The following is a 24522-nucleotide window of genomic DNA, read 5'->3' on the forward strand; positions in this document are numbered from 1 at the left end:
AAGAAGGACAACGGTTTAAGATCTTATCATTCATTGAGTGGAAGTAAACTCTGCACTTACTGAATGGCGACAAAGGGAAACACGATAACAAATTTTTAACTCTGCATACATGAATATGGTGTATGGCCAAAGAAAGAAAAGGCACCACAGCGTGGGGGTAGGGGGTTGAATGATTATATGTGTGTTTGTATTTACATTTAAGTCGGCCAAAAGTAGATTCACTCCAGTGACACAAGAGACATGGATTGACCAAAAACATATTCAAGCTGCCTTAGAATGAATGTAGAGAGAAATACAAACACAACCTTTATAGTAGTCTTCTAAAATACGCATAAGTTAGCAAGAATATGGACACTTCATTCTCATCAATGACACTTTCAACAAACAGACAGAAATCTATAATATAGGCAGAACTTTATCCATTAGGATGTAAAACAACAGAATATGCTATATGCACAAACATTCAAACACAAAATTTCAATTTAAGAAAGCAAGTGAAGTGTGGGGCTTTTCATTTGAGTGGAAATGATTCCAAGCTGAGCTTGAGGATCACAAACTGTATGTTCAACAAGCAAGCATACATAGATGAAAAACAAGGAGGTCCTCATGAAGTACTTAGCTCCACATTAGATAATTGGTATCTCTTTTAGGCAAACGGCTCAGAAAAATTTAGAGGGGGGGGGGGGGGCGGGGGCTCCTTCAATGTTAACAACACAGTTCATATTTCGGAATGAATTAAGTGATTAGGTCCATAGTATACATTTGAGGTTCAAGTTTTGCAAAACAAAAAAACCTGACACGTATAATCTTCTGAAACACTAATCCTTGTTCATTCCTACCCCTCTAGCGAAGCAAGTGCCTGATGGCAGCAACTGCATCACCTTTATGCTCACGCAAGGTTCTTTCAGCCACCTTTTTGTCCAACTGTTGAAAACAATCAGAAAGACAGATTAATTAATTGAAATATACACTTCTATATAGATTGTGAAACAATCTGTTGAAGAAGTTACCTCAAGTTCATTTGCGATTATATCAACATCTGCTGCATTTATCTTAACAGCAGCTAATTCTTTCTCCCTGTGATTAGATCAAAATGCATATCACGGGTTAGAAATAAAAGGAAAACAGATCATTAATGCAGGTGAGACAAGAGGGGAAATGGCGTGATGAATTTTATATGTAACTTGTTTTTATTTTACATAGCCACGTTTATTTCATGTTTAAATTATGATTTAAGAACTACACAAGTACTTTATATTTCATTAGTAAAACAACCCGATATATTCAATTTACATGCAAGAATAGAAAAAGGTGCAGCTGCATGATGAAGTCGTGAACGAAAGCTTAGATATTAAGCATTAGTAAAGAGCTACAGGTATCCATCCCTGTTGAACAAACGAATTCTTAAATAAGGAATTTTCTAGAGTAATACTCAAATTGAAGAGTGACACTGTTTTTTGGTTACTTTCCACACTAGAGTTGGGGGGAGGAGAATGTGAACGAGGGCTAAGGATACAAGTCTACGATCAAGATTTAAAAATGTTGGTTTAAGTTAAAGTAGGTGTCTTCAATATTCTTACTGGTGTTTTGACGTCACTTATAACCAAATGAATAACGCTAGTACCCTACTGTGCTAAGAAGCCCCATGGCACTTCTTCAAGTCTACCCCATGTGTAAGTTACCCCGAAATTTTATTTAGCATTTACCCCAAAATCCATCCAAATGTGCTATTTACTACCCCCATCTCCATAGTGTTGTTAAAAACTTGAACTAACATATTTCAATGGCTGAGGGGGTAAGTTACACATAGAAAATGTTTTTATTTTCTTTTTCTGGGTGGGGAACTGGCTAAATCTCAATAATTGAATATTTAAGTCATAATTTGCTCCTTGATTATATTATCCTTAGCTATCTCTTTCCTTTATTTAATTAGAAAAATATGAGGTTAGTAAAAATTGGATAACCAGCACTAATTACTGCAATATAATTAACTATTCAATCTATTCTTCTACATTCCTACAGTTAACTGAAGATATCCAAGGAGATCTCAGCTAAATGCATATGCGTAGCGTATTCCAACAATGTGTTTACGACTTATGAGAGCTGTTAAGATAGTGTACTAATGAGCATGGACTGGGTAGTTAAATAACAGAACAAAACTACCTTGCCCTTGACTTAGAAGCTTAATAAGCAAGCAGAAAGAAACTCCATCATCTTGTTCGCGAAACGAATAGAATCCTAAATGGCTATTTTTAAACTACAGAAATAGAAGTCTATATCCTTTCCCCTGCCCCAATTGGAGTATGAACAAGAATTTGGTATTTCTATCTACAATTCATTTCATTCCCCTTAGCAACATTCCCTTTCCATTCAGCTCAATAACACAGGTTTCCCAGCAAACAACAAATTGAAAACAATCAGCAATAGCAATTTCGATACTCGAATCGATCATCTCTCATTGAAAAACACAGTATTGTTTGTTTACCTCATTCGCATGGCGTTCCAATCAGCTTCAGCAGATGCAGCAATGGAAGCCATGGCCTGTCAAATCACCGCATACCCATTAGGCCATTACACGCATAAACAACAAAAGGGAATCGATTTAGCGAGGTGAATGGGAAAAGGGTATTGCTGGATTGAATGAAAGCGGGTAGTACCTCTTGGACGCGAGTGGAATCGAGCTGGCGATCCTCGACGCGGTCAGTGAGCTTGTCGAAGGCTTTGCTCTGCTGCTGCATGTCCTTGGAATCCAGCATCATCTCCACTCCTTCTTCTGCACCCTCCATGATTCTTCTTCTTCACAAGATGATGCCCTAGCTGCTGCTGCTGCTGCTGCTATAGCCCCAGAAGAAACCTTGCTTCTACCTCTCTCTGTGTTATAAAACTCAAAACATAATCGATTTTTATTTAATAGGATATATATTATTTTATAGGCTTAATTTACATTCTAAATTTTTATCATGGTAATCTAAGGGGATGTTATGGGATTTGGGTTTAACACCCCACCCATGAGGCTCCCCACCCCACTTTATTGAAAACGGGATTTAAATTTCTGTTTTTAATACAAATAAAACGGAACTTAAAAAACCGTTTTGTATTTTAGCATATGTGTCACATTTTCAACCATTCATTGTATACTAAAAAAGCGGAATATTAAATTTCGTTTTAAAAACGGAAATTTAAATCCTGTTTTCAATAAAAGTGAGGTGGGAAGCCTCATGGGTGGGGTGTTAAACCCAAATCCCTAATCTAAGGTATGTTTAAATTGAAGGTTTGTCACTTTGTCCATGTAGCCCTTATTATGTGATAGTTTCATTTTTTTATTCAATAGGGAAAAATGTCACCATGGATTTAAAAATGGAATTGAAGCAATCTTCCAATGTAGAACAAATGAGGCTAACTATTGTTAGTATAAAATTTCACCAATTAAGTGTCAAAATATGTGAAAGTCTAGAAATTGGTTCAAGAGTTTGTGAATTAGTTTTTTGCAATGGTCATTTCAACCTAAATTTGATATGTTTTAGTTACTTTTTCAAATATAACCTTTAATAATTGCAATCCATACTTTCAACCTAACTTTGAGAGAAATAAAGGAGAGATTACCAAACTTTAAGATGGAGTTAAAAGACTGATTTTTATCGTAAAATATAAAGAAGTAGAGAGTATCTGAAACTCTAAGAGATAGAAATGTCTGTCAATTTGACCTGTTTAAGACTAACAAATAGAGTTTCTTGAAAGTTCTAAAAAACCTTGTTAACCCTTTAAAGGAAAAAAGAAAGTTTAAGTAAAGGGTCTATGTTCTCGACATGAGAATTGGAAAAGGGTAAACAAGTTCCTTAAAACCTTAAATTTGAGGTCGAGTGTCTTAGACCTAAACTTAATTAGCTGAAAATGCTTAGGTTATATATAAGATAACCAATTATGTTTGCTTAAAGAAGGTTGGAGATATTCAAGTCCAAATACAGAGAGAAGCAAGAAATGGAGTTATTGAAGGATAACGCCAGGAAACACGTGGAAGATAACAATGAAGTCAGGAGACGTGTAGAAGTCTTAGTTTTGGGTCAAAGAGATGCTCGAAGACACGTGTGAACAAAGCATATAAATAGGATTTCATACGTAAACTAAAGGGTTCACAACCTTTACTAAAAAATACTCTAAATGTCATATGTTCATCTAGGTGACACGAGGTTGCAAGATATTTTAAAGATGCTATTTTTTAAACCACTTCCTTCTTGATGTAATTTACTTATTTCATTTATTATTTTCTCTCATTCTATTTCTTTCCTCTAATATTAAACTCTCTAAATCTACCACAAAACGTAGATCAATTGGTCAGGTTGTTCTAGCTTAAGCGGTAGTCTCGAGTTTGAGTATACATGTGGTTTGAGCCTAGAGGTGGGCGGAGCGGCATTGAATGCAACAGTAGGCAGTGCATGGCAGGCAAAAGGGGGTGGGTAGCTTGAGGGGGGGAACAACGAAGCAACTATTTATGAGGAATGGTAGGGCGATATTGGGAGAGGTGGGGTGACAATGGTTTGGAAAGAGTGTGAGGGTTTGAGCAAGATAATAAAGAGGCATGTGTGAAGAAGGTATGAGGTCTAGTGTCAACCAAGTCGACAATGTGGGATCCGAGAGATGGCCAAATTGAAGCCACATTTGTGTCAGTCATATCTGATGCTAATTGGCAACGGCTTGTCGACCCATGGAAAAACTTGGATTAAATCACACTAGTCCTAAGTGAACCAATGATTTTTATACAAGTACAATTTATAGGTGCCCACTAGGGTGGGGAAGTTTCAAAATGGTCCACTGGTGGACCAAGGGTCATAGTAGTAATTTACAAAAAAAATAAAAAAAAATTGTAAAAAAAAAACCTCTCTGGAGGTTGATGAGCTCACCGTCCTTGTCCGTGGTGGTGAAGGAGAAGCACGATGATGATGGTGATGGCTTCACGACCATGAAGAGAAGAAGCTTGCGTGGTGATGATGGCTCGCGTGTTTGGGGTTGCTGGACTTGTTGGAAGAAAGCTTGTGGTTGTCCATGGTGCTGTACAAGGAAGGAAAAAAACGTGAAGATGGTGGCTCATGTGGTGCTGCAACGTGATGGGAGAAAAGAATGGTGTTGGGTGCTGCATGAAAGAAAGAAAACGTGAGAGAGTAAAGAGGGACCATGGTGTGCAGGCTCGCTTGAAATCGCCTTCGACGGCGGCTCACGACGGAGGGCGGCGGAACGACAAATTGGTTGAGAGGTTTTGTTGCGAACAATGAGGTAAGTTCAATGGTGGTGTTGATTTTTCCAAATGATGAGTGATTTGCCGATGATCGAGGGTTGACGGTGGCGATGGTTATGGTTCTATCTTCTCTGTTTTACGTCGTCCATGGGGGGGGGTGCGGCGATACTCGTCCATGGGTGGTGGTGTGGCACGTGGTGGTGGCGGCTGCCATGTGAGGAAGGGAATAAGGTGTGATGATGATGGTGATTGTGCTTTGTTGTTGCAGAGAAAGGAGAAGAAGATAGTACTGGAGATGTTAGAAATTTTCATTTTTATATTTTAGTAATAGAGGAAAGTATATTACACATTTACCCTTTTATTATCTTTTCAATCCTAACCATTCATTTATAGAATATTCTTTGATTTCAAGATCTGACGATTTTAAATAATGGACCATCGGTGGACCAATTTGTGAGTTGCCCACCCTAGTGGGCACCCAATTTATAGGTTACTTATTTTAAATATTATCAAACTATGGTGATTTAACGGAATTTTTGTAAGGTCATTTAGACAACTTCACTTTCTTTTTTTATACATCTATCTTTTCATATCACATACACATTATATCTCACATATTTTTTTCTATTTCTATCTCCAATTCTCCATGAGTGGTAATCATGGTCCATGAAGGTAAAATTAATATACACTTTATCTCTCTTATTATTCATCACATCTCTCATTCTCCATATTTTCTTATCATTTCTCACTACTTTTCTTATTATAGTAGAAATACACAAATACCCTTGATATGGTGGAGACATCATGAAACATGTTTAGCCGTAAATCTTGACCAAAACAAATGCCGGTGCAAGAAAGTCCATGGTTTTAGATTTCAAAGAAGACTTCTTGTACTACTTACAGCTTATGTTATATGCAGGTGTCTGGTAGTTGTTGACACAGTACTTTTCACATTTATTGCCATTTTTATTTTATTTCAAATTAAAGATAATTACTAATAATTTTTTGCCTTTACGTTAAAAAGTAAAAATAGATGATTGTATGACAAAAAAAATTGCACACATAATCACATATGCTAGTTGCTCTACTCAAAATAAAATTTAGTGAACCAATCAACAATATCTTTGTAGTATTTGTTAGCTTGAAAATTAGTGGCTCTGTTCGACTGTACCTATTATTGTTATTGATCTTAACATAACCCATTATGTCGAGCATTTAATATTTTTACCAGTTTGATTAAAATGACAGCAAATTTAGATGTACAAACTATTTATTTGAAATCGCTACTCCAACTTGATTTTTTTCTACGTTTATTTGAATGGTTAATCATCCAACCTCTCAATTCTCAAACCTTGATTCGATTTGGATGAATGGTGTGATTTTCACAAAGTTATTACTTCTTGGCAGGACTTAGAAAGTAGTTGAGGATTGAGACAGGTTGTTATGAATTCACCGGCTAATAAATTGTTTCGGATAGATTTGTACGTGCTAAAAGAATACTTTATTCTAATAATGTTTTTCTTAAGCAAACTGTTAACCTTAAATTCTGTTTTTTATTTATTATTTATGTATGCTATATTATTATTAACAGTGGTACTATATAGCACGACTGTTACATGCGCACGACTCATACACCTCTATATTTATTCTGTTTCAAATTTGAATTTATGGGCATTTTAAATTTTATTTTTTATTTGAAAAAGATTTGTGGTCGTGCCGGCACAAGCCACTACAAATTGTGGATCCACTCCTAGTCAGATTGGAGCACTAATCTCTCTAGTATCGACCGACTCTTATAGTGTGTAACAACCATTCTTATATTCAAGAAAATGTGTCTTATCCAATTTCTACGTGATTAAATCTAAATTCTTTATCTCGCAACTATCTTTCCTCCTAGACCTAGACTTATGTATTTGTCCACTTATTTCGTTCAAATGTAAGATTTTCTTGATTCAACTACTTTACTCAAACAATTAATGGAATTGATATTCAGACCTCCCCACAGCTATTTAGACCCTGTTAAATTCGTAAAATTCGAAAAAGTCCTTTATGAAAAAAAAATTGCTCGCACTGTGAAAGTGCGACCAAAACGCACTTGGAAAGTGCGTCCATCACGCACTTGGAAGGTGCGTTCATCACGCACTTTCAACGTGTGTTTTGGTCGCACTTTCACAGTGCGAGCGAAACGCACTGATATTTTTTTTCCTGTTTAATTACTGGAAGAAATTTGGGACTGACACTTCTTGGTTAAGGTAATAGGACTATTCTGAGCTCAAATATGCAGTCAGAATCTCCAAATTCCGACACCTTGTAGTAGTCGCTTTAGAATCAGGAGCAGTGCGGTTTGGAAAATTGGATAATTTTTTATCTCGGATGCGAAGTCAACCAACTGCAAAGTTGAAGAGAAAAATCAAACGATCATAACTCAGCACCTTCTTTGAAGGTCACCTTCTTTGAAGGTCCTAAGATTTGTGTAATTTAAAATTTCCTTCATCTAGTATTTTATTTTGAATTTCAAACATTTTTTATTCCATCATAAATCTCCAAATATTCTAACTTGATTTACTGTGGAGTCTCATAATTTTTAAAAATCATCTGACATCAGCTCTGTACAAATTTACAGCAATTCGCCCTTTAAAAGTGCGTTTACTTCGCACGTTATACGTGCGTTAACGATGCACGCACTTTAGAAGTGCGTTTATTTGCAGAAAAAAAATAAAAAACGACAATAACAACTCCCTACAATTGAAAATTTTAAAAAACGACATAAGATGGAGCTTGTGGTGGTGGTGGCGGCAGTGGTTGTGGGTGGTGGTGGTGGGGGTGAGAGCAAGAGGAAAGAGGTAAGGAGAGAGGAGAGAGAATGTGAGGAGGGGGTGAGGTTTTTTTTTATATTTTTTTTCATTAAGGATATTTAAGTATTTTTGCACTTTTTTAAGGGTCTGAATAGCTGTGGGAGTCTGAATAACAATTCTCAACAATTAATTAACCATTACCAAACGGGTGACCCGTCCTTTCAATTTACAGTTTGAAGCAATTATAGTTTTTTTCATACTGACAATATTTAATAAAATTATAATAATTTCTTAAATTATTTTGACTAATTTATAATCTCTCGTCTTACAGTTTATTTTAGATCTAAATAGTAAATATACATTGAATTAACCACCCCTAAATATAAATTTGAATTGTCTTCGGCAATTAAGCAATGTGAAAACAAAAAGCAATTAATTATTCTCTCACTTCAAATCAATCATGACTCTTAAATATAAATGTTAAGAGGTGAAATTTTACTTGTACGGTGGTACTCGAGGTGGAAGGAACACTTGTTTGAGAGAATCCAAATTCGCTAAAGTAAAAAAATTGCCTAAACACCTTCAGTGATATGCTTTCGTTGGTAAAAATATTAAATGCGAAAGTAATGAATCTTGTCAAGAAATCAAGGATAGATACAACAAAGCCACTTATTTATTTTCATCCCATTTTGGCAAGTAATTAAAAATTGTCGGCAGCAAAATTGGATACACGATGCAAGTGACTTCACCAAACTTCATATGCACTTTCCATCAGCAACTTAGATCTGAAAGCCATGCATATATGGAATTAAATTAGTGTGAGCTACTAGTTTTAACTTTTAAGTGATCACTATCAACAGTTAAATGGTTTGAAGAAGTAGCATCACTAGTAGAAATTAATCCGGCAGATATAGAAGTTGTTTCCTATATGTCTCGATAGTTAGGTGTCACGCATTAATGGTGATAAGAAGTAGCATGAGTTTGAATTTTTTGGCCAATGTGTGTTGGATACAAGTACTATGGTGAAAGAGAAGTCTCAACTGCAAGTATTAATGGCATGCAGTACTTTCACTCTCCCAATTTCCACTATAAATACCACTCCTTGAGAGCTTCCAAGATACAAACAAGCATATCTAGCTAGCTTTGTTTTCTCTAATTAAAGAAAGATGGTTAAGCTACATAGGCATGTTGGAACTCTTGCATTGTTGTTCGTGTTGGTGATAGGAGTAGCTGAGTGCCGAAGACTTGGAGAAGATGAGATAGTTGATGGTAATAGGGGTGGTGGTTTTGGTGGCGGAGGAGGGTTTGGTGGAGGAGGTGGTGGTGGTCTAGGAGGTGGGCATGGTGGTGGTGCTGGAGGAGGGTTTGGAGGTGGAAAGGGTGGTGGTGGTGGTATAGGAGGTGGGCATGGTGGCGGTGCTGGAGGAGGATTTGGAGGTGGCAAGGGCGGTGGTGGTGGTATTGGAGGTGGGCATGGTGGTGGTGCTGGAGGAGGATTTGGAGGTGGACACGGTGGTGGCATTGGAGGTGGACATGGTGGAATTGGAGGTGGACACGGTGGCGGCATTGGAGGAGGAGCAGGTGGAGGTGGTGGAATTGGAGGTGGACACGGTGGCGGCATTGGAGGAGGAGCTGGTGGTGGTGGCGGAGCAGGAGGTGGCTTTGGAGGAGGACATGGTGGTGGCATTGGAGGAGGTGGCGGAGCTGGAGGTGGTGCTGGTGGTGGGTTTGGAGGTGGTAAAGGAGGAGGCATTGGAGGTGGACATGGTGGTGGCATTGGAGGAGGTGCAGGTGGTGGAGCTGGCGGAGGTATAGGAGGAGGACATGGTGGCGGTATTGGAGGAGGAGCTGGCGGAGGTGCTGGTGCTGGTGGCGGCTTTGGAGGTGGAGTTGGTGGAGGTGGCGGAGCCGGAGGAGGCGCTGGCGGAGGTTTTGGAGGAGGAGTTGGTGGTGGCGGTGGTGCCGGCGGTGGTGGAGGAATTGGCGGTGGATTTTAAGTTCTTAGATCCTTATGATATCATGTTTCTATGCAAGATGAGATACACTTTCATAGTGGCAATATGCAAGTACGTACAACAGATGAATTAAATAAATATGGAGTTTTGTGATGCTCATCTAATGATGGAGAAATTAAGTCTAATATAATGCTGTAACGATTATTGATAGTGAAATAAAAAATCCCAAGTTTTATGAAGATTTGTGCATTCTCTTATGATTAATTAGTATCATAATCAATTATCTATAAATTTATTTTGTTTATTCAATAAACTTCTCATCAATAATAAGCGCTTAACTGATAAACACTTGGTAGCATATGTTTCTTGTTTAATACAAATCAACTTGTGAAGTAACAACTAACAAGTCATAGAATTAAGGTACATGGAAAACAGTTCTTAACAACTTGAACTCTATCTAAGCTAGCTATATATGCATATGCATGCATAAATCTGAAGTCTCTGTAGCACTATAAAGTACATGCACAGTGTGCTTTGATATACATAATTGTGAATGCTTTTTCTAAACAAACAATCCAATTGCATGTTTAAGAGTCCATTTGATATGATATGTGCCATCATTTTCCATATTTATATGATGTAAGAGCTTGTGCAGCAGAACAGTGAGATTTATAACCAAACTGGCAACCAATTCTTGCCATCAATGTAATCAACAGATAAAAATTGAGCAGCTTCTTCATCACTAAGCTGTCTTGACCAAGAAGCGCGTTTCTCCGTCGTGGCTCCGGGACCATGGCACTTGTACTCCGCAAGGTATAAATTTCTACAGTTCACATAAATTACCACAATTAATTAATAAGTATCGCGATCACACTAAAGAAACTGCCCGCCATAATTAATTTTAACTTTAGAATGAATTGTAAATGAATTTTCAAATGAGCACTTACTTTGTGCTCCCAGGATAGCTCCAATTGGTCCACCCTTCTGGGACAATGGTCATGGAGAGATATGACTTGGCAAAAATTACCCTAGAATAAGGACCCTTGGCTCTTCCCAGGTACACCCCTCCAATGCCATAAACCTTGCATTTGTTGAAGATAAACCCACTAATCTCAGTTTCACTTTCCCTGTTTTGAGCTGTGACTGACCCCTTGATTGGCGTCCTTTTGTCATCAACCACAAATATTTCACAACCCTGTACCGTAAATAAATACACGTGATTTAGTGCATGTTTGGAAATTCTTCTACTATTGATTCTAAATCTAAAACCAACTTTGGAGATAAGGAAAGGCTACTAATTGAGTTACCTGGAAGATGGATCTGCCACGGCCAAATATGAAATCGATGGAACCTTGAATGTAACATGACTCATAATAATGTCTGCCTTTGTAATCAAAGAGAGTGTTATGAGTGCTGTAAAATGCACAATGGTAAAATGCCGCTTTGTCTGCTGCCACAAATGCTGCCACTGATTGATTCTGAGAGGTATAGGCAACCCCTGTTGGTGCATCATTCTGCAATGCACAATAACTCAGAAATGTTACTTCTTTTGGCTTAATCATCATCAATTCATATATAATCATCATTGTTCTGGTTAATATAAACCTTCAATTCCTATAGCTTTACTATTTTTACCCCTCATTGAACCTGGATCAAGACTTTCTGTCCCCAAATAGCGTCTTAATTTCGTGTTAGACCAATGAAATCTTGATGTGTCAGAATTTTATGGGTGAGGCATGAAATTAAGATAGCATTTGAGATAGAAGATTTCAATCACATTGTGCTTACCACAAGAAACCCTCATGTGGTAAGAGGCAAAATTTTAATTAAAATTGTAGTAATAAATATCACATGAATAGGTAGATGCAGGGTTGAAATTGCACGTAGTTTATGGGAATCACATACCTTGAAGCTTATTCCAAAAGCAATGAAATCAGGAGCTTCTACTTTGAAGGTAGCAGAAGCATTGTTGTCAGAAGAGCTCTCGGACCAAACTATGGCAGTTTTTCCTTTGCCATTCCCTCTCATGAATATATGAGGCTTAGTCTCTGGTATATGCACCTTTTCTCTGCTCATGATCAAGATGAAAATAAAATTAACAAATAATTAATTGCTTGCTAGTATTTGATTAAAGCAAAAAAACAGTGCACACATTAGCGCGCGTTTGAATATCATTTTACAATTTAATTATAAAATCAGAATCAATTATGGAAGAATTTTTTGTATTTTATAATTGAAACGTGATATTAATGACTTTGTACCTATACACTCCTTTCCTAACATGGACGATGACCCAACCGGGATTTCCATCAGGAATGGAATCAATAGCAGCTTGGACAGATTTGAAGTCACCATTTCCATTGATATCTACTTTGATGGTGCGATTAATTCCTAACTTTTGTGTTAACAAAGGGGAGTCTATGACATTTTGTGCGTCGAAGCCAAGAGCGCAACATGAAATGCAGAAGAAGACGAATATGATAATTTGCGGTGTGAATGTTGAAGCATGAAACCACGATGAAGAAGAACAAGCCATGTTGGGGTTGAGGTAGAATGATTTAGGGGTTATCGTGGTTATTGTGTGATGCATGAATTAATGGGAAATGTGAGGCTCTTATGTGGGAGGGACATTCTTTATTTTTGGAGTGAAGATGTTAGGAAGGTAAAATTGAGCGCTAATGAATGAAAGGACAAAGGGTTGGTTGCACCTTCCTCTCTATATTGGAGGACGTCCATAAGTTCATTTTATAGTTGCATTATTATTACACAAGGTAAGGGGTTACTTTTAACATACTATATATCCTAATGTTGTGTTATTTTTAAAAAATGTTATAAAGTGCATAGTTTTTAATAACCGAAATGAAACGTTGAGTTGTTGACATACGCATTTCATCGACCACCATTAGACATAGCGGTTAAAAACCACCATCAAAGTATATGTTTGTTGGATAGTCAATGAAAAAACTACTTATGCATGCATATGTATTTCATCAGTATTTTAATAACCTCACTGGTCTATTTTTTCAATTAACTATCATCACTTAACACAATATAAAAAGAAGCTAGTGTGTGCATTTTTTCTTTTGTTACAAGAGGAAAGATTAGTGTGTGCATTTTATTTTGTAAGAAAAATTATAACGAAAAAAAAATTAAAACTATTTTTTTTAATCTAGTATAATTCTTGTGGTCAAGGAGTATTTTGTTTATCTAAGCTGGATTGAATTACTCTCGATTAGCCCAGCCCCTTAATATAGTTCGGAACTGTGCCATAGAAATTGGGCCGCATGGAATAAGCCCTTAAAGTGAATTTGTTATTATTGATAACAATAGATTTGATGATCTAGCCCAAGCTTTTCCTATGTACACAGGCTAGGTAGGGAGCCAAATCCGTAGGGGTGAAGGGTGATTCTATGTTTTGGTATCCAAATTATATTTCCCTTAAATATGTTTTTAAAAAAAATTCATGGCTGTGTTTAAAAAAATCCATGACTGTTTTTCTTTTTATAATCAATTCAAGTGATGTTATTTTACCTAATCAAATTTATGTTTAGTTATTATGTGGTGAGTTTAGTTAGTTGAATGATGTTCACGTTACGTGACTATTCACATTAGTCTTAGTCCCTCTAAAATTTTCCAATCACTTCTAATCTCTCATCTTTCTTTTTCACTATAACAATATAGATTTCAGTCATCAACTACCACACCAAACATTCTTCCTCCCTTTCCTTCACTTCCTGCTCTCCTCTCCCATCTCCCCCACCACCTCTAGTCACAAACACCTAGAACCACCAATCTTCAACTAACGTAGCGTCGGTCGCACATGCCGACATCATAACAGTAGTTTCGAGCACTTTAATGACTGCCCCAAAGCTGAAGTAAGAGTTTTTCTTGTAGCAATGACAGTTGTCTAACTAGAGAACAACACTATGAAATTTTTAACAACACATAAACTTCTAAAATAAAAACATCCCGATAGACTAATATTCTCCCAAAATAAATATTTGAATTAAGGAAGTCAAATTCTAAAAAAAAAAGCTAAGAAAGTCAGATATATAAAAGCTTAAAGTGTTGCTGGGTGGTATATACGTAGGAATAAACATTTTAAGTCAATATAACGTTAACTACAATCTTGATTGGGAGCATCATTGGGAGTGTGAGACTTTTCTAAAAGCTTCCTCATCCTCCCTTTACCATAATAGCATAGCATGGAGAGACTTATTTCCCCATTACAATCAACCCAACAAATTTAAATGTAATATTTTAAAACTTAAAATATCCACTTATTAGTGAAATAGAATGAAATCTCTCGTGCGAAGTAATGCAACAATGGCACTTTGAAATTGTAGTCATAATTGTGTAGCATTGAGTTCAAATTAAAGGATATTCACACACACTTATGTTTTAATTTTCAAGGAAAGTTCACATAACAATGTAAATTGAAATACCTAACAGTTAAGGAAGCCATTCTCTGCACACCTAAATTTGAATCATATCGAGAGATGTGAAAAGAAAAGAGAGATACTATAAATGATATGATAAGAAAAAAAGAGAAACATGAAGATCGAAGAAAAAGAGTGAAACTTACAAGAGATTAAAGAGAAAGTGAGGTGAGAATATCTAAAAAATTGAGAGGATCACGCTAGATTGACATGCGCTACGCAGACATTCAATCGACACTTAAAAATTAAGTTTTTGGCCAACGACCACGATTTGCAATTTCAAAACAAGAAATAACAAAATATGTTTTAGGCGGCCTGAAACAACTGTATGTCGTGTAGATGTGAAAATATGCACATAATTTCTGGTGGTTTCTTACGGCCAAAAACCTGTTTAATAATTTTTTGTGATGAAATTGCTACAATTTACATGTGTCGATTGAATATCTCGTGTATGCGTATTTCTAGCGATGTTGCAATATTTATATGCATTGTATTATGTTTACGATGTATTCAATAATTATATTTATATTGTTTTATTAATTTTATAGTAATTCATATATTGTATGACAACCATGACAATCTTATAAATTTCAACATTTGTCGCAGTGTTGGATCTGTGCTTCTATAGAAGTATAAACAACAAAACTATATAAAGCATCTGTGTCATGCATATGCTGATCATCAATGCTTTGTCCATTAAGATCTGAAATAAACTTACTGGTTCTGCTGCATTTAAAGACTTAAACTACCCCCACCTCTAATTTCATTCTGTTCAAACCTGATAGGATAGCTAATACTGAAAGCCAATGCCCATACCTACAACACCTTATGATTTGCTGTGCCTAAACAATAAAGAAGCAGAGATGATAAATTTTCACGGACAAATTGGCAAATTGGTTTCCAAATCCTGTATAGTATTTCTCTTGTAAGTTGTAAGTAACACGTTTATGCCCATGATGTTACTCATACATGTTCAACAGTTAACTGTGCATCCAATTTGAATTCAGTCATTCCTCATAATCATAACTATCATCTGCATGCAGTTCATTCTGAATTCTGAAAAGCTTTTAACGTGTTGAACTACTCTGCCATTCTTTCACTCACATGTGCTGTGTTCGCCATAAAAAATCTGAAAAGGAAATGCAAGTTGCAAAGTTATCTCATATTTAAGGGTAATAAATAAATAGCCAAATGGAGGAAGTTCTGGTCAAGACTCAAGTTGTTCCTTACTCTTTTTAGCTAAAAGCCTACATTGCATTTAATTGTGGAGACATGAAAATCCATTTGTTTTAAACTTTTGCACAACCTTCATTTTGTTGACACTTGGGAAAGAAAGTGTTTTAAAATGTAAGCCTAGTAACTCATGCATAAATTCCATAGGGTTGCAAAGAAACTCTCACGTACTTAGTAAAATAAGTCGGTGCGTGTTTGGATAAAACGTTCTCACAACAATTGACAATTGATTTTGGTAAATTGGTCATGATAAATTAAAAGTGAGTTGAAAGTGAAGTAGCTTATGTTGTGACATCCAATTGTACAATCGCAATCGCAAATTGATTATGTTTAACACAAACTATTTTCTGTAACTTCTACAAGAATTGATTCTTTGTACATCTATATTGTCATCTAAAATTGATTTTTGCCCATGAGAATTGATTATGAGGTTAACTTGATTTTGCCTGCAAGTTTAATTTGTTTTGAAATGTATCTAACTAGCAATTTTAAAACTTTGTATACTCTTAATTAAAGAGGTACATTTTTCATAAAAAAAAAAAAAAACAAGCAAATTTGCTCTCAGGGACAGTTGTTCTACATGAAGAGTCATTAATGTTGGCTCACTCATACCTCTATTCTTAAGGGTTATATATATCAATCTTCTTATGGTCTTGTTGTGCACTTTCTACAGAGCAAAAACATAGGACTCTGCTTGAAAACTTCATTATATTGATCATTGTTCTATATATTTTTTAATGGGTATGCATTTGAATAGAGAGGTTACTGTTAAGGTTATGCTTCAAGTTTTTATAGTTTTGGCCTTGTCTAGGATTTCAACTTCAGATGAACCACCTGCAAATTTTGTCTTTGGAGATTCGCTTGTTGATGTGGGGAACAACAATTACATTGCTTCCCTCTCAAAGGCTAACTTCATGCCCTTTGGCATTGACTTTGGAAGTCCAACAGGAAGGTTCACAAATGGAAGAACCATTATTGACATCATAGGCAAGAAAGATTAACAACTCTTTTGTCCATTACGTCACTTCATTTGCTGTTTGGATTTTTATTTGTCTAATCACTAATGACTTTTTATCATGTTTAATCAGGTCAGGAACTGGATTTTGGTTTGACACCACCTTATTTGGCACCCACTACAGTTGGATCAGTGGTTCTGAAGGGTGTTAACTATGCCTCTGGTGCAGGTGGAATTCTCAATGCCACTGGAAAAGTACTAGTAAGTTCCTGTTGAAAATCCTATTACAATTGGTTCTAAAGTCGGAATTAGTTCTAGGGTGAAATTTCTGCTTGCAGAATTGATTCTAAAAAAAAAGAAATTGATCCAAACATACTAAGTTTCTGCTCCAACTCTTGGTTGAACTTGAAGGAAGTACTAACAATGTGCTTGTGATTTTTAGGGTGATCGAATCAACTTCGACGCGCAGATAGATAACTTTGCAAATAACAGGCAGGACATAATCTCCAGCATTGGTATTCCTGAGGCTCTCAATCTATTCAACAGGGCAATTTTTTCAGTAACAATAGGTTCAAACGACTTCATCAACAACTATTTAACACCAACAGTCTCAATGGATGATCAGAAATTTGCATCACCAGAACTCTTTGTGGTCACCTTAATGTCAAAGCTCAGAGAACAGCTCACTGTAATGTTTCTCATAAGCTTTGTTTCAAGATTTTAAAAATAGTAAAGGAGAAAAACTCGTTTGATATGAAATGATTTTATAAACTATTCTTAAAAAGAATTCTTATTTTCATTTTTAAAATTAAAATTTCAAAACATCTCAGAGATATTTTTCTATTTTCTTTTTAGTTTTCCAGTCACATGTCTTTCAACGTTCTAAAATCTAGTTCAAATGGTTTATTCTTTTTCCTTTTTTCCTTCAAAAAACTGGATTTAAAAATTGTTTATGAAAATAAAGTTTAACTGATAAGGGATCATATAAAAGTCCCTAGTTTATGAACTACAAGCTTTGGTGTTACTCAATACTAATGCATGTGACATTAATATATGCAGAGGCTATTCAATTTGGGTGCCAGAAAAATTGTGGTGACAAATGTAGGGCCGATTGGGTGCATACCAAGTCAAAGGGATACAAACCCATCTGCTGGAGATTACTGTGTTAGTTTACCCAATCAGCTAGCACAGTTATATAACAACCAGTTGAAATCCCTCATTGCAGAGCTCAGCTCAAATCTGAAGGGTTCAATGTTTGTTTATGCTGATGTGTACCACATTTTAGAAGACATGCTCAACAATTACATAGTATATGGTATGTGTCAGTAACACATTAAGTGTGTTTGAATACTAGTTGATTTAAGGATAAAACACATTCATCAAATCAATCAGACCATTCATTTTTTATCTTGAAATGAGTGCTAATGTCCGTTAGCTTCAGCACCAACGTCCAACGGGTATCCAAATGTACCCTAACTTGGTATATGGTGCTTTTGAACTGATTAGAATCCTTTTTGCTTTAATGTTGCAGGTTTTGAGAACCCATCTTCTTCTTGCTGTTACATGGCTGGGCGATTTGGAGGTTTGATTCCTTGTGGTCCAACATCGACGGTTTGCTGGGACAGGTCCAAGTATGTGTTTTGGGACCCTTACCATCCCACTGATGCAGCAAATGTTATCATCGCTAAGCGCTTGTTAGATGGTGATCAGAATGACATTTTCCCAATGAATATTCGCCAACTCTTTCAATCTTGAGTATCTCATTGTTCTGATGTTAAAAAAAAAAAGTATCTCATTGTTCTGCTGAAATGGATGTTTGAGGGGAGAATCTAGGAGACGAATATGAATTTTGTATTAGCACATAGGAAGACTGATCTTTTCGGCCATGTTTGTTTATCCTTTGCATCAATGTAAAGTGCATCACAACACCTTCAAAACAAATAGTGAAACATGGTATCTAAACAATCACTTTGCTGTTGGAAAAACATCGTGTATATTAATTTATCGGAAATGATTTATTAACCCTTCCACAATGTTGACATTCAACCCACATATGCGAGTTCTAGCGGTTAAAATCGTCATTAATGTGTAAGGTTTAGAAAAACGGCAATAAGTATTAATTTCCGAAAATACATTCTCGAAACTAAATTCCGGAATGTATTTCTTAAAATTATATTCCGAATTTTAATTTATGAAATGTGTTTTTTAGAGCTGAGAGTATTCATCTCTGATCGTCTTAACGCGGGTGTTCGAATTAAGAGGTAAACAACTGACTACAAAATGCGCTTCATTCCCATGGGCAAGGATTGAACGCCAGACCTAATGGTTAAGGGAAGAGTTGAGTTAACTACAATGTCACACCTTGTGATTTCTGAGAGTTGTTATTGTCACAATGCACATTACTACCGATCTAAAACTGCCAAAAAATTCGTGCTTCGATTGAATATCGATCTCACTTAAGCTCAAATATCTATTGACTCAATAGTCGCCCTCGCGATTCACGCATAATGTCTTTATGCTCAATTATGCATGATGCGTGGTATGTAAAGAGACTGAATATATATCATTGGATTTCTAGTCAAGCACTCAAGCCCACTAAAAACTTAAGCTCAATTCTCACACAGCTCATCCTACTTGAATAGTATAAAATCTCCTAATGGATCCAATAAACACTTCAACGAGACTAACAGTAGCATCAATTATTTGGATATTATTCCTTAATCATATGCATTTTATAAAGTTCATTCCATGTCCCCATCTTGAGCAGAGAAACAGAACAAAACAAGGGCCCCTGCTTCAAAAGTTGATCTAATTCATTTTCTAAAATTTCCTTTCCAATGGGTTTACTTTTTACTTGAACAAGAACAATCATTTTCAATGATTGAACACTAAACAGTTTTCTCAGCATCGTTAATCTAGTGAATGAGTTGCACATAATTTTATCTTTATGCCATCAATATATACAATAATAAGCAGAATCTTCATGCCACCAAAATAATAGGGCACGAGTGACTGAAAGATAGCCATTGCGAACTCCTCCACTCTCCTGCGTTCTGGTAAATAACTAGGTCTGTGGTCTTCAGTCATCTGCCAATGTTGCCATCGCTGAGTGTTTCCTGAACGGTGATGCCAATGACATTTCACCTGTGAATGTTCTTCACCTCGCCCAAGCTGATGGATTTGGCGAACCGGAATTTTTGTGGTAAACTATAAAAAAGACGACAATTAATTTAAATTGAGCTTATAATTTCTACCATGTACAAATAAAGGTGTATTTATTTTTAAATTTTAGACGGTTAAAGATTAACATCATTCTTTACATCCTATTTCAAAGATAAATATATATATATATATATATATATACTTAATAGTTTATAGAGAATTATTATTATCTTTTGTCCGTAATTATTTGCGGAGATAATTTTATTCGAGTTGAGAACATCAATTTCCTGTGAGATTTACTCCGCTAACGAAAAAAATTTCATATATAATATTCGAACACGAAATGTTGCTTACGAGTATCACTTGAACTTAGGGATGGCAATGGGGGTACCCACAACAAGTAGGGTAAAAATCCGTTAGATGAGTATGAGATGAGTAAATATCCGCAAAAAAAAAATAACGAGTGCGGGTGCGGGTATGGGCACAATGATACCCAATCCACCCATATCCACACACATATCATACACACAAAATTAGTAATATATTAATAAACTTGAAGTATACATTTCTAACCTCCTTTTAAAAAATAAATGAAGTCTTAATATTAATGTATGATTGTTAATTTATTATCATTTACTTTTAAAATAAGTTAGTTAAGTATAAATTTAAAAACTTTGTCGCTTAATTTGAAAGAAAAAAAAACTATAATTATTCGGATGATTTTACTTGTTAAATATTTTGATGGTCTTTTGCATTTTTAATTAATGTTTTTTATTTTATAATAGCAGTTATATTTTGGTTTTCTATTGAAAAAATCAAAAATTAGATTTTACTTAACTAAATTGCAGGTAACATGCACGGATACGGGCACATTGGTACCCAGAGGGTACGAGGACAGGTATTTAAGATACTCACGCGGGTATAGAGACGGGTACGAGCACTTGTTGAAAACTCAGGTATGGTGATGAGCACTATAGTACTCCACCCATAACCCACCCACCCCCCGCTTGAACCATGTTAGTTATAAGGGGCTTATTTAAAATAACTTGATATATTCACAAACACATTCTCTTGTATCTCAATTACACTATATTTTTTTTCTTATTTTTTCATCACATATCCATTATGTCTCTCATTTATTTTTTTCCTTTCTTTCTCACTCTAAATGTGTGTTTGAGCCAGCTAATCACCACACTATGCCTTGTGGTTCGAAACGTATTTTCAGGAAATTAGTTTTTTTTTTGGTATCTAGGTACCAGTAGGATTTGAACCCAGGACTTAGAAAATTTTAATCTATCAAGTACCATTTAGACTATCCATACTGGTAGGAAATTAGTTTTCAATAGCTATTTTTGGCAATGCACATTTTCAAGTGTCCTAAATAGCCAAAAAAAAAATTGTATGTCTATTGAATATCAATCTTGCCTAATTTTTTATTGATTCAATAGTCACCCTCACGAATCACGAGTAATGTCTTTGTGCTCAATTGTCCATGATCCATGGCATGTACAGAGAATAAATAGTACAGAATGAAGAACTGAAATATATGTTTCATTAGAAGACAAAGCTCAATTTCTATTCAAGCCCACTAAAAAATTGTCTCATTTTTCAACACAGCTCATCCTTTAAACAAAAACTAAATAAATTACACAGCTCATCCTACTTGCACTCAACGAATGTAACAGTAGTATCGGTTATTTGAATATTATTCCTTAGTCTTATGCACAATTATAAAGTTCAATCCATGACCCCATCTTGAGCAGAGAAACAGAGCAAAACAGGGGCCCCTGCTTCAAAAATTGATCTAATTCATTTTCTAAAACTTCCTTTTCCAATGGGTATCACTTTATACTTGAAAAGAACAACCATTCTCAGGATTATGTTTATGGTTTTCAAGGTCTTGCTCTTGTTAAGGATTGGCATTTCAAGTGATATTCCAGCTTCTTTTGTCTTTGGGGATTCTCTGCTGGATGTGGGGAACAACAACTACATTTACTCACTGGCCAAGGCAAATCATGACCCCTTTGGAATTGATTTTGGAATGCCAACAGGTCGTTTCACCAATGGAAGAACAGTTGTTGATATTATTGGTGAGACTTTGAGAGAGTTTTTCTGTTAGGTTCAATCTTTTTTTTTTAATCATATCAATTAATTTCTCTTTGACTACCAGAGCAACAACTTGGTCTTGGATTTTCTCCTCCTTACTTGGCTCCTACTACTGCTGGATCTGCTGTTCTAAAGGGTGTCAATTATGCATCTGGTGCAGCTGGAATTCTTAATTACACTGGCCAGATTCTAGTGAGTTCTCTTGCTTAGCTTCAGCTAATGTTTAGTTGGCTAAGTTCTATGCACACACTTACTATTGGCTTAATTGCATACTTTTATCATTATAGTTTAGGGGGTGTGATTTTGGTCCCTATAGATTTAGTTGCTCAAATTAAACTGAACAAATTTGGTCTAAATGTTAACTTGTCATCCAGTAACTAATAGAGAAAATTGACACATCACAATTCTGGATGGTGAAGGTGAAATAAATTGTCTAAAAAAATCAATAAGAAACAACCTTTGAGCACTAATTAGTGATATTTATTTACTATTATCTAACTAACTAGTAACTACTGATATTGGATATTGAACACTAAACAGTTTTCTCAGCATCATTAGTTTAGTGAATGAGTTGCACATAATTTAATCCTTATGCCATCAGAATACAAAATAATAAGCAGAGTCTGCATGTCATTCACAGGGTGGTCGAATCAACTTCGATGAACAGATTGATAACTTTGCAATTACAAGGGAAGAAATTATCAACAGAATTGGTGTTACTACAGCTCTTAATTTGTTTAAAAAAGCTCTCTTCACAGTAGCACTTGGCTCAAATGATTTCCTTGATAACTATTTGACACCTGTGCTCTCAATTCCTGAAAGGGAGTTTCTATCTCCAGAATCATTTGTTGCCATGATGATATCAAGACTCAGAGTGCAGCTCACTGTAATTTTGCTAATTACTTAGAAACCTTGATTGAATGAAGTTCCTACTTTCTTTTATTTATCACATATATGTTAGTATATTAATTTTTGCAGCGGGTATTCAATCTAGGAGCCAGAAAAATTGTTGTGGCAAATGTAGGGCCAATTGGGTGCATACCATATATGAGGGACTATAATTCAGAAGCTGGAGATGACTGTGTCACTTTCCCTAATGAGCTAGCCCGGTTATTTAACACTCAATTGAAGTGCCTCATTGAAGAGCTTAGGACAAATCTGAAAGGATCATTATTTGTTTATGCAGATGTTTACCATATTGTGGAAGATATCATCATCAATTACAATGACTATGGTATTGTCTCAATGTTTTCTTGTCCAACATTTTTTTATTAAGGTACTTTTGGATAAATTTGAAGGGGAGTCATGGCGCAACGGTAAAAAGTTGTTGTCATTTGACTGAGATCACGGGCATAAACGGTCTCTTGTGTAAAAATTAAAAAAACAAGCTAAGACTACATATAATAGACCAAATATTCGGACCATTCCCCGAAATCACGAATAGCGGTAGCTTTGGTGCACCGGACCGCCTTTCTTTACATGCATAAATTTGCATAGTCCTTTCTGTATAGGAAATTAACAACCAACCTTTTAATGTGTAACAGGTTTTGAGAACTCAAATTCCTCATGCTGTCATGTTGCTGGACGATTTGGAGGTTTGATCCCTTGCAGTGGTTATTCAGAGGTTTGTGAGGATCGATCTAAGTATGTTTTCTGGGATACTTACCATACTTCTGATGCTGCCAATGTTGTCATCGCAGAGCGTTTCTTAAATGGTGATGCCAATGACATTTCACCTGTGAATGTTCTTCTTCTCTCCCAAGCTTGATCCACTGGATCTGGCCAATTGGATTTTTTGTGGCAAACTGCAATTTTTTTTAATTGAGCTTATTTCTACAATGTACACGTGGTGTATTCATTTTTAAATATTAGATACCTGAGAATTAAGATCATTGCATACATCCTTACTTGTGTATTTCACAAATAAATATACAGGGACTTAATAATAATATTGCTCTATGTCTAGTACAAACAAGTATTTCAGTTGGAGATAAATTTTTTCGAGTGGAGAACATTCATTTTTTATTGATAGGATTAACTCTCCTAATGAAATTTGTTTCCATAATAAGACTCTAATGCGAGTCATTGCTTAAGAGTATCATTTAAATCAATCACTCGTTGGTTATAAGGGACCTATTCAAAATAACTTGATATATTCACAAATCACAAATATATTCCCTTTGAACTCAATTCCACTTCTTTTTTCTTTCTTCTTTTCCCATCACATACATTCATCATATCTCTCATTTGTCTTTTCTTCTTTCTTTTTCACTTTAAATGTGTGTATGGGCCGCTAGCGGTAGCAGACTCGATTTTGGACATAATTGATTATACCAAAATTGTTTATGGTGAATGTGAATTAATATAACATGATTCATCTTTAAAACCTTTATGAAAAAAAGGGTTTTTTTCGGTAATTTTATGAAATTTAGTTGTAAAATATAAAAATTAATTATCTTTAACGAAGAAATCAATTATTTGTTGTGGCAAGTGTATATCCAAAATTCATGGGATCATGATGCTTTGTCCACAACATCCTCTTGACCCATGAAATCTGTTTTTTACGCTTCAACATCATTTCAATCGGTTAAAATTGATTTTAATCAAGTGGAGTTAATTCTTTTCTAAACATGGTAAGTCACCGTAT

At 35.6% G+C, this 24522-nt stretch overlaps 5 protein-coding genes across 7 annotated transcripts; 3 read left to right on the forward strand and 2 right to left on the reverse strand.

The window, feature by feature from the left end:
• Window positions 1-703: 703 nt before the first annotated feature.
• On the reverse strand, window positions 704-2889 carry LOC130723259 (uncharacterized). Its single transcript, XM_057574235.1, has 4 exons — window positions 2658-2889; window positions 2486-2541; window positions 1011-1077; window positions 704-924 (listed from the first exon to the last, which is right to left on the reverse strand). The coding sequence occupies exons 1-4, from the start codon at window positions 2784-2786 to the stop codon at window positions 844-846; spliced, it is 333 nt and encodes a 110-aa protein (XP_057430218.1). The 5' UTR covers window positions 2787-2889; the 3' UTR covers window positions 704-843.
• Window positions 2890-9120: 6231 nt separating this feature from the next.
• On the forward strand, window positions 9121-10219 carry LOC130723258 (glycine-rich cell wall structural protein-like). 2 transcript variants are annotated; one of them, XM_057574234.1, is made up of 2 exons: window positions 9121-9561; window positions 9607-10219. In XM_057574234.1, exons 1-2 carry the CDS (start codon window positions 9192-9194, stop codon window positions 10020-10022), a joined length of 786 nt encoding a protein of 261 aa, XP_057430217.1. In that variant the 5' UTR covers window positions 9121-9191; the 3' UTR covers window positions 10023-10219. The 2 variants fall into 2 exon arrangements, with proteins under 2 accessions (XP_057430217.1, XP_057430216.1); XM_057574233.1 differs by having other exon boundaries at window positions 9121-10219.
• On the reverse strand, window positions 10082-12812 carry LOC130723257 (probable pectinesterase 67). The gene is made up of 5 exons (XM_057574232.1): window positions 12242-12812; window positions 11886-12048; window positions 11288-11494; window positions 10928-11175; window positions 10082-10803 (listed from the first exon to the last, which is right to left on the reverse strand). Exons 1-5 carry the CDS (start codon window positions 12568-12570, stop codon window positions 10650-10652), a joined length of 1101 nt encoding a protein of 366 aa, XP_057430215.1. The 5' UTR covers window positions 12571-12812; the 3' UTR covers window positions 10082-10649.
• A 3521-nt stretch (window positions 12813-16333) lies between these two features.
• On the forward strand, window positions 16334-18612 carry LOC130724457 (GDSL esterase/lipase At4g16230-like). Its single transcript, XM_057575686.1, has 5 exons — window positions 16334-16639; window positions 16741-16868; window positions 17050-17295; window positions 17667-17922; window positions 18139-18612. Exons 1-5 carry the CDS (start codon window positions 16390-16392, stop codon window positions 18360-18362), a joined length of 1104 nt encoding a protein of 367 aa, XP_057431669.1. The 5' UTR covers window positions 16334-16389; the 3' UTR covers window positions 18363-18612.
• A 2878-nt stretch (window positions 18613-21490) lies between these two features.
• LOC130726725 (GDSL esterase/lipase At4g16230-like) lies at window positions 21491-23767 on the forward strand. 2 transcript variants are annotated; one of them, XM_057578022.1, is made up of 6 exons: window positions 21491-21859; window positions 21940-22067; window positions 22516-22761; window positions 22854-23109; window positions 23420-23499; window positions 23576-23767. In XM_057578022.1, the coding sequence occupies exons 1-6, from the start codon at window positions 21604-21606 to the stop codon at window positions 23585-23587; spliced, it is 978 nt and encodes a 325-aa protein (XP_057434005.1). In that variant the 5' UTR covers window positions 21491-21603; the 3' UTR covers window positions 23588-23767. The 2 variants fall into 2 exon arrangements, with proteins under 2 accessions (XP_057434005.1, XP_057434004.1); XM_057578021.1 differs by having other exon boundaries at window positions 21493-21859; window positions 23420-23767.
• The last annotated feature ends 755 nt before the right edge of the window (window positions 23768-24522 follow it).

Source organism: Lotus japonicus, chromosome 6 (assembly GCF_012489685.1).
Source record: "Lotus japonicus ecotype B-129 chromosome 6, LjGifu_v1.2".
Classification (NCBI taxonomy): domain Eukaryota; kingdom Viridiplantae; phylum Streptophyta; class Magnoliopsida; order Fabales; family Fabaceae; genus Lotus; species Lotus japonicus.